Genomic DNA, 13,991 nt, shown 5'->3' with positions numbered 1-13,991 from the left:
GCACATTCACTTTCAGTGCTTGTAATTCGCTGGCAAATTTTATGATGTCAAGACATGTAGTACCATTCAACTGCTTTCCCTGTGTCCACTACATCCTTCTTTCTGAGTCCGTTTGTAGGATGTACAGTTGACTATAAAAAAATCTGGCAACTGTGGGACCTGAGGAAAGCTGGATTTTAAAAAATTCTGAATTCTTTTTTCATGTATATGTATATGCTATATCAGTGGTTCTTAACCTTGTTGGAGGTACTGAACCCCACAAGTTCCATACATGCATTCATTGAACCCTTCATAGTTGGAAAAATAATATGTGCTTTTCTTTCTTCAAATTCAAAACCTATGTATTTAACTATAATTACTATATACTGTATTAGTGCACAAACTGTACCATGCATCATTTGTGCACAAAATCACTGTGTTCAAAGAACAAAACCAACAAACCTGAATTTCAAAAAAAAAAAAAACATTATGAATATTTACTGCAAATCAATATGACTTTTGCTGTTGGCTCTCAGAGACCATTTCAGAAATGTGCAGCTTCACCTTGGCAAGTGCCACTCTCATATCATTTTCGCAACAAAGTCTGTTCCTTTTTTTCGTTTTTATGTCTACCATCCTCGAAAAGGACTGCTCGCAAAGATATGTTGTAACAAATGGTATGAGTATCTCGAGGGCTTTCTTAGCAATAAGAAGGTACGCTATGATTTGGTGACACCAAAACGTTGAGAGCATTGTTGTTCTGAAGAGTTGCTGTTGAACCTGGCTCTGCTGCAGTTCAATGATTTCGTCCAGGTATTCATCATTGACATCTGCTGTCGCAACACTAAACGTGAATGGCTGTCTCACCCATGCTGGATATGACTCTTTGGTGGGGAAGTATCCGTCGAGAGACTTTGCGAGCTCATCTAAGTGCATGGCAATTGCTTGCTTCAGTTCCCCGGGGACAGAAATGTCTCCGATGATGGCCAAGCAGAGCATGACGTCATGAATCATACGAGTGGGGTGAACCAAACCGCCGAACCCCTGAAACTGACTCACCGAACCCCTGGGGTTCGATCAAACCCAGGTTAAGAACCACTGTGCTATATAGATCTAACAAATGGACTACCAGTACAGAAGATTACGGCCGACAGGCCACGTGAGGAAATGTTTTTTAGAGTTTGAGGAAAATTATTGTACTTCTCCCGCCAGTTATCCATATTGATACTTTATTACATCAAATAAGGGCTTGATTTACTCATGGTTACTGGCATTTGTTATTTGATTTATAGTAAAAACTGTTGGGGATCATATTATGTTTGTAGAATATCAGGGAGGAAGTATTCTGCTGTATTTTAAAGATCCCTGTGGTGTAGGATTTCCTGTCCTCAGGCAAGTCAGTCTAGAAATTGCCATATTTGGGAGGTTTAACCTGTTTAACCTATATTTTGTATATATTTAACATAAAAAGAAAAAATCTAACTCTAAGCTAATGTAAATATATTTCTACCTCCACTTTCTCTGCACACAATGTATGTGTCTTACACCATTTTTCTTTGCTGAATCCATAATAGGATAAAACCAGAGCAAATCAATGATTAAATGAGAAGAAATGTCTGTCAACATGATTTTGTAGTGCAGTAACATCAGAACGTAAATGGTACCTCCAAAAAACAATGGCACAACAGAAAGAGTTAAACAAAAATGCCCTCTTAGTTGGATGGATCTCCAGACTGAAAACAATTCAACAAGCTGTCTAGTTGTATTTGTTATATTATAGTTTTATACATATTAAAGGAAAGGATTCTTTTTTTTATGTAGGAGGTTGAAATCTGGCCAACATCAACAAAAACAATAAACAATTGAACCAAAAGGACAACTTAGATGCCAGTCCCTGAACAAGGTCAACAGAGTTAGCCAAAAAGAATGGAATAAATGTCTTGAAACTTACCTCTTAAATGGGTTCAGGTCATAGGTAGATGAAAATACAGAAACAGGAAAGGAGTTCCAGACTTTACCAGAGAAAGGGATGATTAATTTAGAGCAGTAGTAGGGAGGCAGTGGCGTAGTGGATAAGGTGGTGAGTGTGGGATCGGGCAGATATCCACACATAGGTTCGAACCCTACCACATACAGCCTTAAACTCTGTCATTTGTCAAGTGGTTTATAGTTACCTACATGTTACCACGATACCCAAGTTCTAGGTGGTTACACCAAAGATGCACTTGGATGGTGATATGGGCCCTGATATGGGTACCACTATAAATAAAATTGCCTGCACCACTAATGGGTGGAGGCTGAACAGCACTTCCCATACATACTTTTCAAGTATACCTACAGGCATTATAGGCTATAAAGGTGCGTCCACACGATCGAACAATGTTCAACGGACAAAATCGTTACCATATCACAGGAGAAGCAGGATGACGTCATAAGCGGTGAAACGATGGAAGTGGATCTGGCAACAAGCAGTGGTACCAGATGAGGTTGTTTACCACCATTTCAACTTTGCTCACAGGGCAAAGACCGGTGGACAATGTTCAAAGGTGATGTCCGTTGGTAACTCAGGCATTTAAGTCAGTGTGTGGCCTTGGATGACTGGTGCAGTACATCACTACCATGGTACACAAGAAAAAAAACAAGGCCAAAAAATTGCACTATGCAGCATGAGCCTTTCCGCTTTCCACTGGTAATTGGTAACAATTTTGTCCGTCGAACATTGTTCGATCGTGTGGACGCAGCTTAACAAAAAAAAAGAAAAGAAAAAAAAAACCTGCATTAGTGAGGCAGTTAGCATGAAAATAGCAGAAGATATGAAGAGATGCAACATTGCAGCAGTAAGGAAGAAGCTGAAGACAATCAGTAAGAGGATAGAAGTTGATAAGGCAAAAAGCTTTAGAGGCCATACTTTGCCCTGTAGGTAGTATAAAAAGCTGAAAGTCATTAGTTATGAACCAGGTCATGTTATGCATGAAGTACTGTGTTGTTTGTAGTTAATAAAGGACTGTAATAACTTAATTGTGGCAGCTCCTGCTATAGTGAGGTAAGCAACATAGACGAACAATTGAGAAAACAGCATTTGAAAGTCCCACTCCTTACTCAGCCGCCCATGTATTTACCTTGCTACAGCTCTATGCTGAAGTGAGGTAAATGACCATACTTGGTGCTTGCCTCAAAGCATCCACATTTTCATTGATCAGAAAGTGATGACTCACCATAATTACGTACAGTGATCAGTCCTGGTACTTTTCTTGGCCGCTTGTCTTGCTGTAGCATGAATATCTTGCTGTGCAGTTTGGGTGTGGAAAAATCTTGAGTTTTTTTTTTTTGTTACTGTATTCCAACTTTATAAACTTATCTTTTAGACTTTCAGAATATGTTGGGTATCTCATGAAAGAACTCGAATTGCCCTATCCACTGCATGTGACAACTCATTTTTTACCTGGGTATTGCTTACCTGTGTAGCAGGAGGGCACCACAATTTTGATGTCATTTTGATTTGTGAGATGGTATGTCCCCACCGTCTAGTTAGGAGCTCTCCCAAACCACAGGAGTCCAGTAAACCCCAGGTATGAGTAAAGTCTGCACCGTAGTGTCTAAGGAATCAATGAGTAATAAACATGGCCACATGGTGAAGGGGGAAAGAGGTTTGGGTCTTATAGTCATTGGCCATTTATTTATTTATTTTGTTATTTGCTCTGTTTAAATGCTACTTGTCTTTAAGGAGTATTAAACTTTAGAGTCCAGAGGATTAATTGCAAGTTGGGCAGTAGTATTTTCTTTCCCTTCTACCCCAGTAGGCTATAGGGTACTAGGAGCATTCTTTTGAAAGATAATAGGTATTATTGTTTGACCAGAGTGTTTGTGAAGGGACGTGACCATAGGTGATTGGCATTTTTCTTTATCTCTAAGGACATTCACAATCCTCACCAATTACAAGTAGTTTGTTCTCTTCTTGGAGTGTGGACGATTTATTCTTCCCTGCTAAGAGTTATTTAATTTGTACTAAACTTCCTCCTTTATTAGAGGTTAAACAGAGTGACAACCTCTAGTCATATATGAACAGTAAGCTGCAAGAAGCTACAGACCCTTGTAAACAATGATTAAAGCCCTGTACTAAACTAGGAGAGTACAGGTCTTGGCTAAAAACTAGCCCAGCTGTGGCAGTTACTGAAAAGGGGCAGATTCTAGTTGTAACAGAATTTGGTGACTTAAGGTGAAGAGGGAGGAGTCTGAGAGAGATAGAATTTTGAATTAGAAAAGACCAGAATAAAGTTAATTCACCTCCTGGCTTGAGAAAGAAAGGAATGAGAGAAGATATCATAGAAACCCAGATGGTGAGGAGTATAAAGTTAGTCCCCAAATTTGAGAAAAAGAAAGTAACAGTGTGGTTCAGGAGGCTTGAGAAGATCAGGGTTTGACTTGACTGGTGACCAGAAAGATGGGTCACCTGGTTGCAAATATGTTAATAGGAAAAACTTTAGAAGTATATGATAGAATGTTGTTGGAGGATTTAGAGCAGGGTTTCTCAACGGGATTCCCCGGAACCTCTAAGGTTCTGCAAAAGGTCCCTAAAGGTTCCGCAAGAACAAGTGAGATAAGCTAATTCACTTTTTGTTTAATTTCATATACATAATATAACTAAACACCCACAATAAATTATTGGTTATTGTAATATTATGATATATTATTTTTCCTTAAACTAGTTATTCAAAAATTTATATTTTGATGTTTGTCACGTGAAACACGAGGAAATTAAAATGAGAAATATATGGTATGTAATTTTGTTTTTGTGCAGGGGCTCCTTGAGATATGTCATTTATTTTAAGGATTACTCAAGTGCAAAAAGGTTGAGAAATGCTGATTTAGAGAATTACAAAGAATTTAAAGCTGACATTCTGAAATCTTATAAACTGAGGCCAGAGGCTTATAGATTACAGTTGCCTGGATGGAAAAAAGACCCAGTGGTTCTTACCTGGAGTGTGCTTGCTACTTAGAGGAAACCTTTGATAAGTGGGTTGTTAATGAGCAAGCCACCTCATACTGTAAGCTGAAAGACATTATGGTCATGGAGCAATTTATTGATGTTGCAGACAAAGAAATAATACCACTCCTGATAGAGAAGAGATTTAAAACATTGAAAGAGGCTGCCACATTGGCAGACAATCATGTGTTGGCACACTGGCCAGTGCTGTGCTTGGTTGGCGGATTATATGATGAGGCCAGTGACAGAGTGGCAAGAAGAACAGCTGGAGCCAGTCTATCTTGGAGAGAGAGAGAGAGGTTGCCCTTTTACACCATGCATCATTCTTTGGGGCATTTATATTGTTAAAATTTCTTAAAAGAATGCGTGCTGAGTCTCTGTAGTAGTTGTGGTGGTGGTGGTGGTGGTAGTAGTAATAGTAGTAGTATTGGCTGCATCCACTGGAACAAGTGAAGATGAGTAAGCCCAGTTAATATTAAATCTCCTCCTAGTCCTTGAAGGAAATAGAGTGGGAGCATGCAACACAGCATTCACAGGTATAGTATGGTACCCAGATATAGCATGCCACTGGTGTGTAATTACTGTAAAGGAACTGGGCATGAGAAGTTTAATTGTCCAAAGTTAGTGACAGCCATGAGGGCAAACAACCCAGAAACCAGTGGCTTTAATTTTGTCTCAGGGCCAAGACCAAGAAAGTGATTGGGTCCAGCCAGTAATTAATGACAAGAGGGTAGAGGCAAGAAGTACTTTTTCCTTTTTATGTAAGAGTAGAAGTTGGCCAAGAGCAATAAAAAATTAAAGAAAGGCCCACTGGATTGCTAGTTTCTTTAAAGATAATAAGAGTTATCCAAAAGTCAGGGACAAATGTCTTGAAACCTCCCTCTTAAAAGAAGTCAAGTCATAGGAAGATGGAAATACAGAAGCAGGCAGGGAGTTCCAGAGTTTACCAGAGAAAGGTATGAAAGATTGAGGGTACTGGTTAACTCTTGTATTAAAGAATTGGACAAAATAGGGGTGAGAGGAAGAAGAAAGCCTTGTGCAGCAATGCCACAGGAGGAGAGGAGGCATGCAGTTAACAAGATCAAAAGAGCAGTCAGCATGAAAATAGCAATAAAAGATAAGAGATACAACATTTTGGTGTTGAGAAAGAGGCTGAAGACAGACAGTCAGTCAGTCAGTCAGTCAGAGGGGTGTTGATGAGACAAAAAGCTTTTGATTCCACCCTATCCAACTAAACTGTGTCAGTGTAATCCCCCCCCAACATGTGAAGAGTATTCTATACAAGGACAGATAAGGCCCTTGTACAGAGTTAGCAGTTGCAGGGACGAGAAAAACTGGTGGAGATGCCTCAGAATGCCAGACTTCATAGAAGCTGTTTTAGTAAGAAATTAGATGTGAAGTTTTCAATTAAGATTATGAGTAAAAGACAGACTGAGGATATTCAGTGTAGAAAATGGGGACAGCTGAGTGCCATTGAAGAAGCGAGGATAGTTGTTTGGAAGGTTGTGTCGAGTTGATAGATGGAGGAATTGAGTTTTGAGGCATTGAACACTACTAAGTTTTCTCTGCCCCAATGAAAAATCTTAGAAAGATCAGAAGTCAGGCATTCTGTTGTGTCCCTGCATGATCTGTTGACTTCCTGAAGGGTTGGTCATCTCTGAAAAGACATGGAAACGTGTAGGGTGGTATCATCAGCATAGGAGTGGATAGGGCAAGAAATTTGGTTAAGATCATTAATGAATAATAGGAAGAGAACAGAACCCTGAAGAACACCAATGTTGATAGATTTAGGAGAAAAACAGTGGCTGTCTACCACAGCAGCAATTGGACGGTTGGAGAGGAAACTTGAGATAAAGTTGCAGAGAGAAGGATAAAAGCCATAGGAGGTTAGTTTTGAAATCAAAGCTTTGTGCCAGACTCTTTCAAAAATTCATTGATATATCTAATGCAACAGCAAAAGTTTCATCGTAATCTCTAAAAGAGGATGACCAAGACTCAGTAAGGAAAGCCAGAAGATCACCAGTAGAGCAACCCTGACAGAAGCCATACTGGCTATCAGATAGAAGATTTTAAGGGACCGTCCGGTGGCCATGGTATTGAAAAATCTGAAAAATATCGAAAATCCCCAAAACACCACCAGAGCATCCCCAAACATATGGCAACATAGTGATGGAGTATTTTGGGGAAATACGCTAAAATACGTGGGGTGTTTAAACTTTAAAGGGCCCCTGCTATGCCCACCGCAGCCTGGGGCTTCCCCCCTCCCAACTCTCTGTACCATAAATGATGATAATAAGCACGGAAAAAGCCATGAAAAGTGGTTTCTTTAGTAAGGAAAGGTGGGCACAGGCAACTCAGTACTATGGCGTACACAGGAACACACCCTCTCCCCTTCCATTTTAGTGTCCATGTGACTGCGATGGGAGGAGGATCTGTTGAGTATCTCACCCGTTATTTCACACCTTGCAAGCCACAATCCAGGCTATTTTACCTGCCTTTTTTACCTTGCAATATCTAAACAAATGGTGCAAGTGGAAATTACAAGTTGTACCGACCATGCATGGATGGGAGACACCCTCACCTTCGAGCGACTAATAACTACAATCATTGTAGGGGCCAGGTGCCATATGAGTCTTACAGAATATTCTAAACATGCCTAAAAAGGATATATGATGCACATGGTGGTGTATAAGCATGAAATATCCAACCCAAATAAATGTACAGGGTCACAGAGGATGAAAATGACATCTCTGGGGTTTTTTGCCTTTTTCTCAGTTTCCACTTTTTATCATTCAAATTGTATCTTCTCCAACATTTCTCAATGGATTTTCAATTTTGAGGTATCATTTTGAAGCTCAATGAAGCTGCTACATTTCCATCTCCTAGAATTTGGAATTTTTTTCTCAAGTGCCGCAATATAATTTCATATAAAAAAAATCTAAATTATATGAGATGGAAAGTTTTGTTATACCACATACTTCATATCTGTACTGGCAAAATTGAAATCTGTCCTCTGGTGACAAAGTTTATAGGAATTTTTTTTTTTTTTTTTTTTTTTTTTTTATGTAGTTATTTATGGGTCAATTCGCTTGTGACTACTAAACTAACATTGTGTAATAAACATCTATCAGTGAAAAAAAATTACCTACCTACCTCTTTATTTTCGATTTTTCATAAACCTCACCGGATGGTCCCCTTAAAGTGACAGATGTTAAGAATCTTCCTATTGAGGATAGATTCAATAACTTTAGACTATCAAAAAATTAAAGCTATAAGATGGTAGTTTGAGAACAGTCACCCTTTTTAAGAAAATGCTGAATGTAGGCAAACTTCCAACATGAAGGAAAGGTAGAAGTCGATAGACATGGTTGAAAGAGTTTGGCCAGGCAAGGTGCAAGCACGAAAGCACAGTTTTTGAGAACGATAGGAGGAACCCCATCAGGTCCAATAGCCTTCTGATGGTTTAGGTCAGGCTGGGCATGGAAAAGGTAATGAAGAATTTTAATTGAAGGCATGAAATTGTCAAAGGGAGTTGTTAGCAAAGGTTTGAGAGAAGAGTTCAGCTTTAGAGACAGATGATATGGCAGTGGTGCCATCAGGATGAAATAAAGGAAGGAAAGAGGAAAAAGTAAAGTTATTAGAGATGTTTTTTGGCCATATGCCAGAAGTCTCAAGAGGTGTTGGATAGAGGGACAGAATGTGCTCCACTTTGAAAATTATGTAGTCAGAGGAGTTAGGGGAGAGATAGACTGCACAGATAAATCAAGTTAGAGAATGACTATTGAGTCGAAGCCAGATGATGGAAAACTCAGAAGATTCAAGAGCATAGGCAAGAGAACAAGTTAAGTCTTTGCGTACATAGACGCAATATCCAGCTTTGAAACGAAAATGAGGATAGAGAAAGTAGGAGAGAACAGAGAAGGTGCTACTGTCAGTTGCCTCAGACAGCTGTGTTTTGGTGAGGAAAAGATGATGAGGTTTAGAAGTGGAGAGGTTGTGTTCTACAGATTGAAAATTAGTTCTAAGACAGCAAATGTTGCAGAAGTTAATGAAGAAAAAGTTGAAGGAGGTGTCAAGATATTTTGGGTCACTACCGAGAGTGCAGTCTGACTTGGTGATATTTCTGGTGTCCTCCCCAGAAGGGGACTCAGAGGCTGGATTTGGAGTCACCTTTTTTTTTTATTTTAAGTGAATTGTGTGTGCATAGTAAGTGCATGTAGTTTTGTATGAAGAAGGAAAGTTGTCTTTAGAGGGCAGGCTATGACTACTACTACTACAATTCAATTGCTACCATTACTACTACTACTACTACTACTAATAATAATAATAATAATAGTAATAATAATAATAATAATAATGATATTACTACTACTACTACTACTACTACCACCACCACCACCACCACCACCACCACCACCACCACCACCCTCCCTGCTTATCTTCTCCCCTCCCACTTCTCATATAATCTCTCTCTCTCTCTCTCTCTCTCTCTCTCTCTCTCTCTCTCTCTCTCTCTCTCTCTCTCTCTCTCTCTCTCTCTCTCTCTCTCTCTCTCTCTCTCTCTCTTGACTGAGAGGTATGTCTGGCAGTGTGGCACATAATGATGCACACACAATGCATGCAGGAGAATTTGTTGCACTAAGGAAAGAGCAAACGGGAAATGCGAGCGGAGAGCACAAGCTTGAGAGGAAGTGCGAGCGTAAGTGGAGAGTGCAAGCGGGGAGTGCTTCAGTAACCACCAAAAATTAACAAATAAGTGTTAGTGGAATGTCCGGCCCAAAGCAGTAGAGGAGCGCAAGCAGATCTTAATTTAGAGAGCACTTGCACAGTTCTGATAATCAACACTCTATGTTATTTTCTTTTGCAGTTAGATCTAATAGTCATTAGTTAATTTTCATGTGTTTCAGTTAGCAATGTTCCTGAACATTGCACCAGGGACTGGAACCCCACATAAAATTTTTATTTTCTTATATTTTTTATTTCTTTCTCATTGTCAATAAAGTGTTTTTTTCAATGTTTTTGTCTCTACAAAACCATTATTCACCAAAATTGCAACACAACCAAATTTAAAGGTATGGTGAGGTGGGATAACACAGACCTATTAGTAGAAAAACCTGCATAAAAATCCATTTTGCACCTGAGAGATGGCACATTGTGACCAAAACAAACTACACAACATGACCCACCTTTGGTACTTATATGCATAAATCCTCAACTCAGAAAGTTAGTATCTTATTTTGCACTTCAAAAAATTTTGGGACATTGGTCAGTGTTCCCCTATCGAGGGGAAACACCAAAAGAGGAGTGGGGGAACATCAGTCCCTATTTTGAAGCTCATAAAAGTAAAAACTTTTTTTTTTATTGAAATCAACATATATGATAACCCTAGCCATCCCCCATCATTATTAAGTGATGAAATAAAAGATAAGCTCATAAAAAAATAACACTTATTTGACAAAATAAACTTATCCATGGCAGACAAAAAAGCATACAAATAGTTGTCACTTTTCCTGACCAAGCCAACTTGTGAGGCATGATCAGGCTTGCCAGGCAAGATCTGAAAAAGTTAATGACATCATCATAATTGACTAAAAATCACCTGCAACATAACACACAGAATAAAGTACTGTTCCACTATTTAAGTGCACTAGTTCACCACTATCATCTATTTTCATGCTAATAAACATAATAAGTCACTTTTCTTGTGTTTTTTTTCTAAATTTTCAAAATATTTAAAATTTCAAGCATCAGTGTTTCCCCACATGTTTTTGGTTGATGTTCCCCTTCCCTTATTATTACTTTTTTTTTCACAACAATGCCATGACATCCACTTCAAAAGGATGCACTTTATTTCACTTGATAGCATGTCAATATGGCTAAATATTGTAATGAAACTTAACTCAAGACACTTATGCCATATTCACCGATGTGAGACACTGTACGAGAACTGTGAAAATAACAACAGACATCCGAAAAATTAATCTTCTCACCTGGTAAACGGAAATCTGTTGCTTGTATTTATTCACTAAGGATTGGTGCTATGTTTGTGGTGAGAGGCGAGAAATTTGAAATATACTCAACCCTCATTTTTTCCGGATTAAATGGTGCAGGTACTAGTCTGGATAATGAAAAAAATGGGTACACTTAACTCTCAGCTATCACACCCAATTAGGGTCGAAATAGCCGCGCCATAGCCGAAAATGCAATAGCCGAATTGAACAACTAATGGTGAAAATTGTTATTGGTGCCGCAACCACAAATTTACTCCTAATATCCCTCATTTTTACCTTTTTTTTTTTTAATTACTGTATAATTCATTGGTACCAATTAAAACATGTCAAGGTTATAACATAAAAAAAATTACATCAGCTCATTGTAATTGCATTCATAAACAACATTTCACAGCTAGAGTTCTGTCTTGTCTCATTGATTTACGTTCGGCGATGGTAGGAGGACGGCGTGGAAGGTTGGTGGCCATTGTGAGCACAAAAAATGGTAGAATCTGGCTATCACTGTCTAGTGGAGAGGACGTGCACTCAGAGACTGTGTTTCATCTTGGCGGGAAGGCGGTTTTGGCCAATGAGCGGTCAGATATCCCATGACGTCATGGCTGGGCGAGCGATAGCAGGCATCTGAGGTCGCAATAGTGAAATTTTAGCAGCTTTTCATGGGTGCGTGATAGCAATAAAACGCAATAGTTGAAGTCGCGATAGCCGAGAGTTGACTGTAATGTAAATGGGTCTTTCATTTTACCAAATCTGGATTTTTATTACCTTAGACGTTTTAGAAAATGCGAAATTTAATGTTTTTTTGGTTTCCCTAACTAACCAAACCAAAACAAAGAATGAGTTAATCTAACACTAAAACTAACCTAACAGTACTGTATATTGATTGCAGTTAATAAGTTGATTTGGCACATAAATCAGCCTCTATAAATTGACCCCAACATGTACCACACAGGTGTAGGTACTGTGTGCGGAAGTACTGAGCACAGAAATACCGTGCGCGGCAATTGCAAAAAAGTCAGGTGGTACATAGCACACCTTGAATAGGTGCACAACACAGCACATACAAGTTGTGACATAGCGTAGCTCCCCCCTCTCGCCGGGTCCACGTAGCCCCCTATTTTTGGTACCTATTAGCCACGCTATGTACTGCACCTGTGTATAGGTTTACCTTGCAGATAAGTCAATCCCCCTAAACTATTACTTAGCGTGGTCCAATATTGTCCTGAGTCACTAAGTACTGGATTGTAAATTAAGTTTTATGTACAGTAAAATAAATAAAACAATTCAAACAGATTGAAAGCACCATCAACACCAAGCATTTCAATGTAAACAAGCTGTCAGTTTTTACCTTTTTTCTCTACTCACCTGTTTCACCAATATATCACATGAATATTTACTTTTTAAACTCTAATGGTAAGTGACCAACCACCTACAGTCCTTCCTCAAACATTGGAACAAAAGAAACAAAAGTACATACTCCCAAAAGGAATGTGTTCAAGGGTGATGTGAATTGGCAAGGGACTCAGAGATACCAGATAGAACTCCTGAGCTCAGAGAGACTCCTTTTCCTCTGCCATGTTGTGCAGGGAACTGACACTGCAGTAAGTAGGAACAACAATGTACCCACACATATACCGTAGTTTACTTCTATAGAATATTTTATTGATGCAAAAAATAAAAACACAATACTTAAAATAATCTAAGATATTTAAAAACATAAAATGATATTTAGAATTTTGCACCTAATCAGCTGTTCAAATGGAATGCTTGTCAGTAAGTAGCAGTATTGAGCAGTCAACCATGATCATTTCGTCACGAAACGATCATCTTTTTAGCTTTTGTATCAATAATATATTCTATAGTAATAAACTACATTATTGTGTAGGTACGTTACTGTTCCTACTTACTACAGAATGTCCATATGGGCAGTCCTCATGAGTAGCAGTTTCTGGTTTTATCATGTCTTACTATGTAGAATAACATATGTAAACGCAGCCCTTAGGCCAAGTTCAGTTGCAGTTTTCTAGTATTCTGATGTTACTGGTGCAAATATGTTTGAAGGTTGCCATTTTATATCTATCTCATAAATCGACCTCTAGTTTTGACCATAAAAAGACCTTAAAAACTCAACTTGTAGGTTACAATGTACAGTAAAACACAAGCTCACAAAAAAAAAATTAAAAGACATGAAGTACAGTGAATATACTACCAGAAAGAAGATGCAGCCATGCCATGCAATGCTGAGTGTGTCCACATCCCCAGCTTCACCCAGCATAGTAGCATTAAAAAGTATGTTTCAATTGTGGAATTGCCACAGCCACCCATTGTTCTCTTGTGGAATTCTATATATTAATTTCTCTGCCAGCTTTCTAGCTGCTGCATAAACGACTTCATAGTTCATGACGGCAGTATTTAATGCACCATCTTTTCCACTCCTTACATTTTTCCTTGGTGCATCTCTACCACTTTTACTTGATGTTGCATCCTCACAGTATTTAATAGAACATTTTACCACCTATCTTTTGATTTGCTTGGCCACACCATACTCCTCACAAACACCCATAACACTAGCTTCTCTCTAATTTTCTTATTTAATCTATCTTGTAAGTCACAATTAGGGCAGCTCACTTACACTTAACACCATTGGGAGACAATAATTTAAGAGATCTAAGGTACTGAAAAAATGCACAAACTTGCTCACTGATACCAGACAATGCACAGTGTTCACTTGCGTCGTCCAGACTTGTTTACAACTGCCTGGGGCAGCGACATCACCATCTATTGGCCATTTCTGGAAGTGTGCAAGGTACACATTGTTTGAATTAATTTGTTGACTGTCTGGACTCAAATTATTAAATCATTAACTAGACACTGTCTAGATTAAATCCAGGTAAACAAAGTTCAGATAAATGAGGCTCGAGTGTACTCATTGTGCGAGAGCATTCATTCTGTGTTTCCCCTTGGTTGGTATTTAACCACCTCACTCTGTGTATTTTTAGGTAAGGGAGTAATGGGGATGG

The 13,991-nt window shown here is 38.8% G+C and overlaps 1 protein-coding gene across 4 annotated transcripts in view; it reads left to right on the top strand.

Moving 5' to 3' along the window:
- LOC123504010 (WD and tetratricopeptide repeats protein 1-like) overlaps window positions 1-13,991 on the top strand; it is a 436,213-nt gene that overhangs the window by 421,224 nt on the left and 998 nt on the right. The window contains exon 16 of one of the 4 annotated variants that reach the window (XM_045254211.1): window positions 13,971-13,991. This exon is cut by the window's right edge and continues 36 nt beyond it. The exons of the other annotated variants lie outside the window; for them this stretch is intronic. Coding sequence (XP_045110146.1) covers window positions 13,971-13,982 — 12 coding nt within the window. The 3' untranslated portion in view covers window positions 13,983-13,991. The remainder of the gene's footprint in view (window positions 1-13,970) is intronic. 4 annotated transcript variants of the gene reach the window in all.

This window comes from Portunus trituberculatus, chromosome 15 (assembly GCF_017591435.1).
Source record: "Portunus trituberculatus isolate SZX2019 chromosome 15, ASM1759143v1, whole genome shotgun sequence".
Taxonomy (NCBI): domain Eukaryota; kingdom Metazoa; phylum Arthropoda; class Malacostraca; order Decapoda; family Portunidae; genus Portunus; species Portunus trituberculatus.
This window is presented reverse-complemented; position numbering and strand designations above follow the sequence as displayed.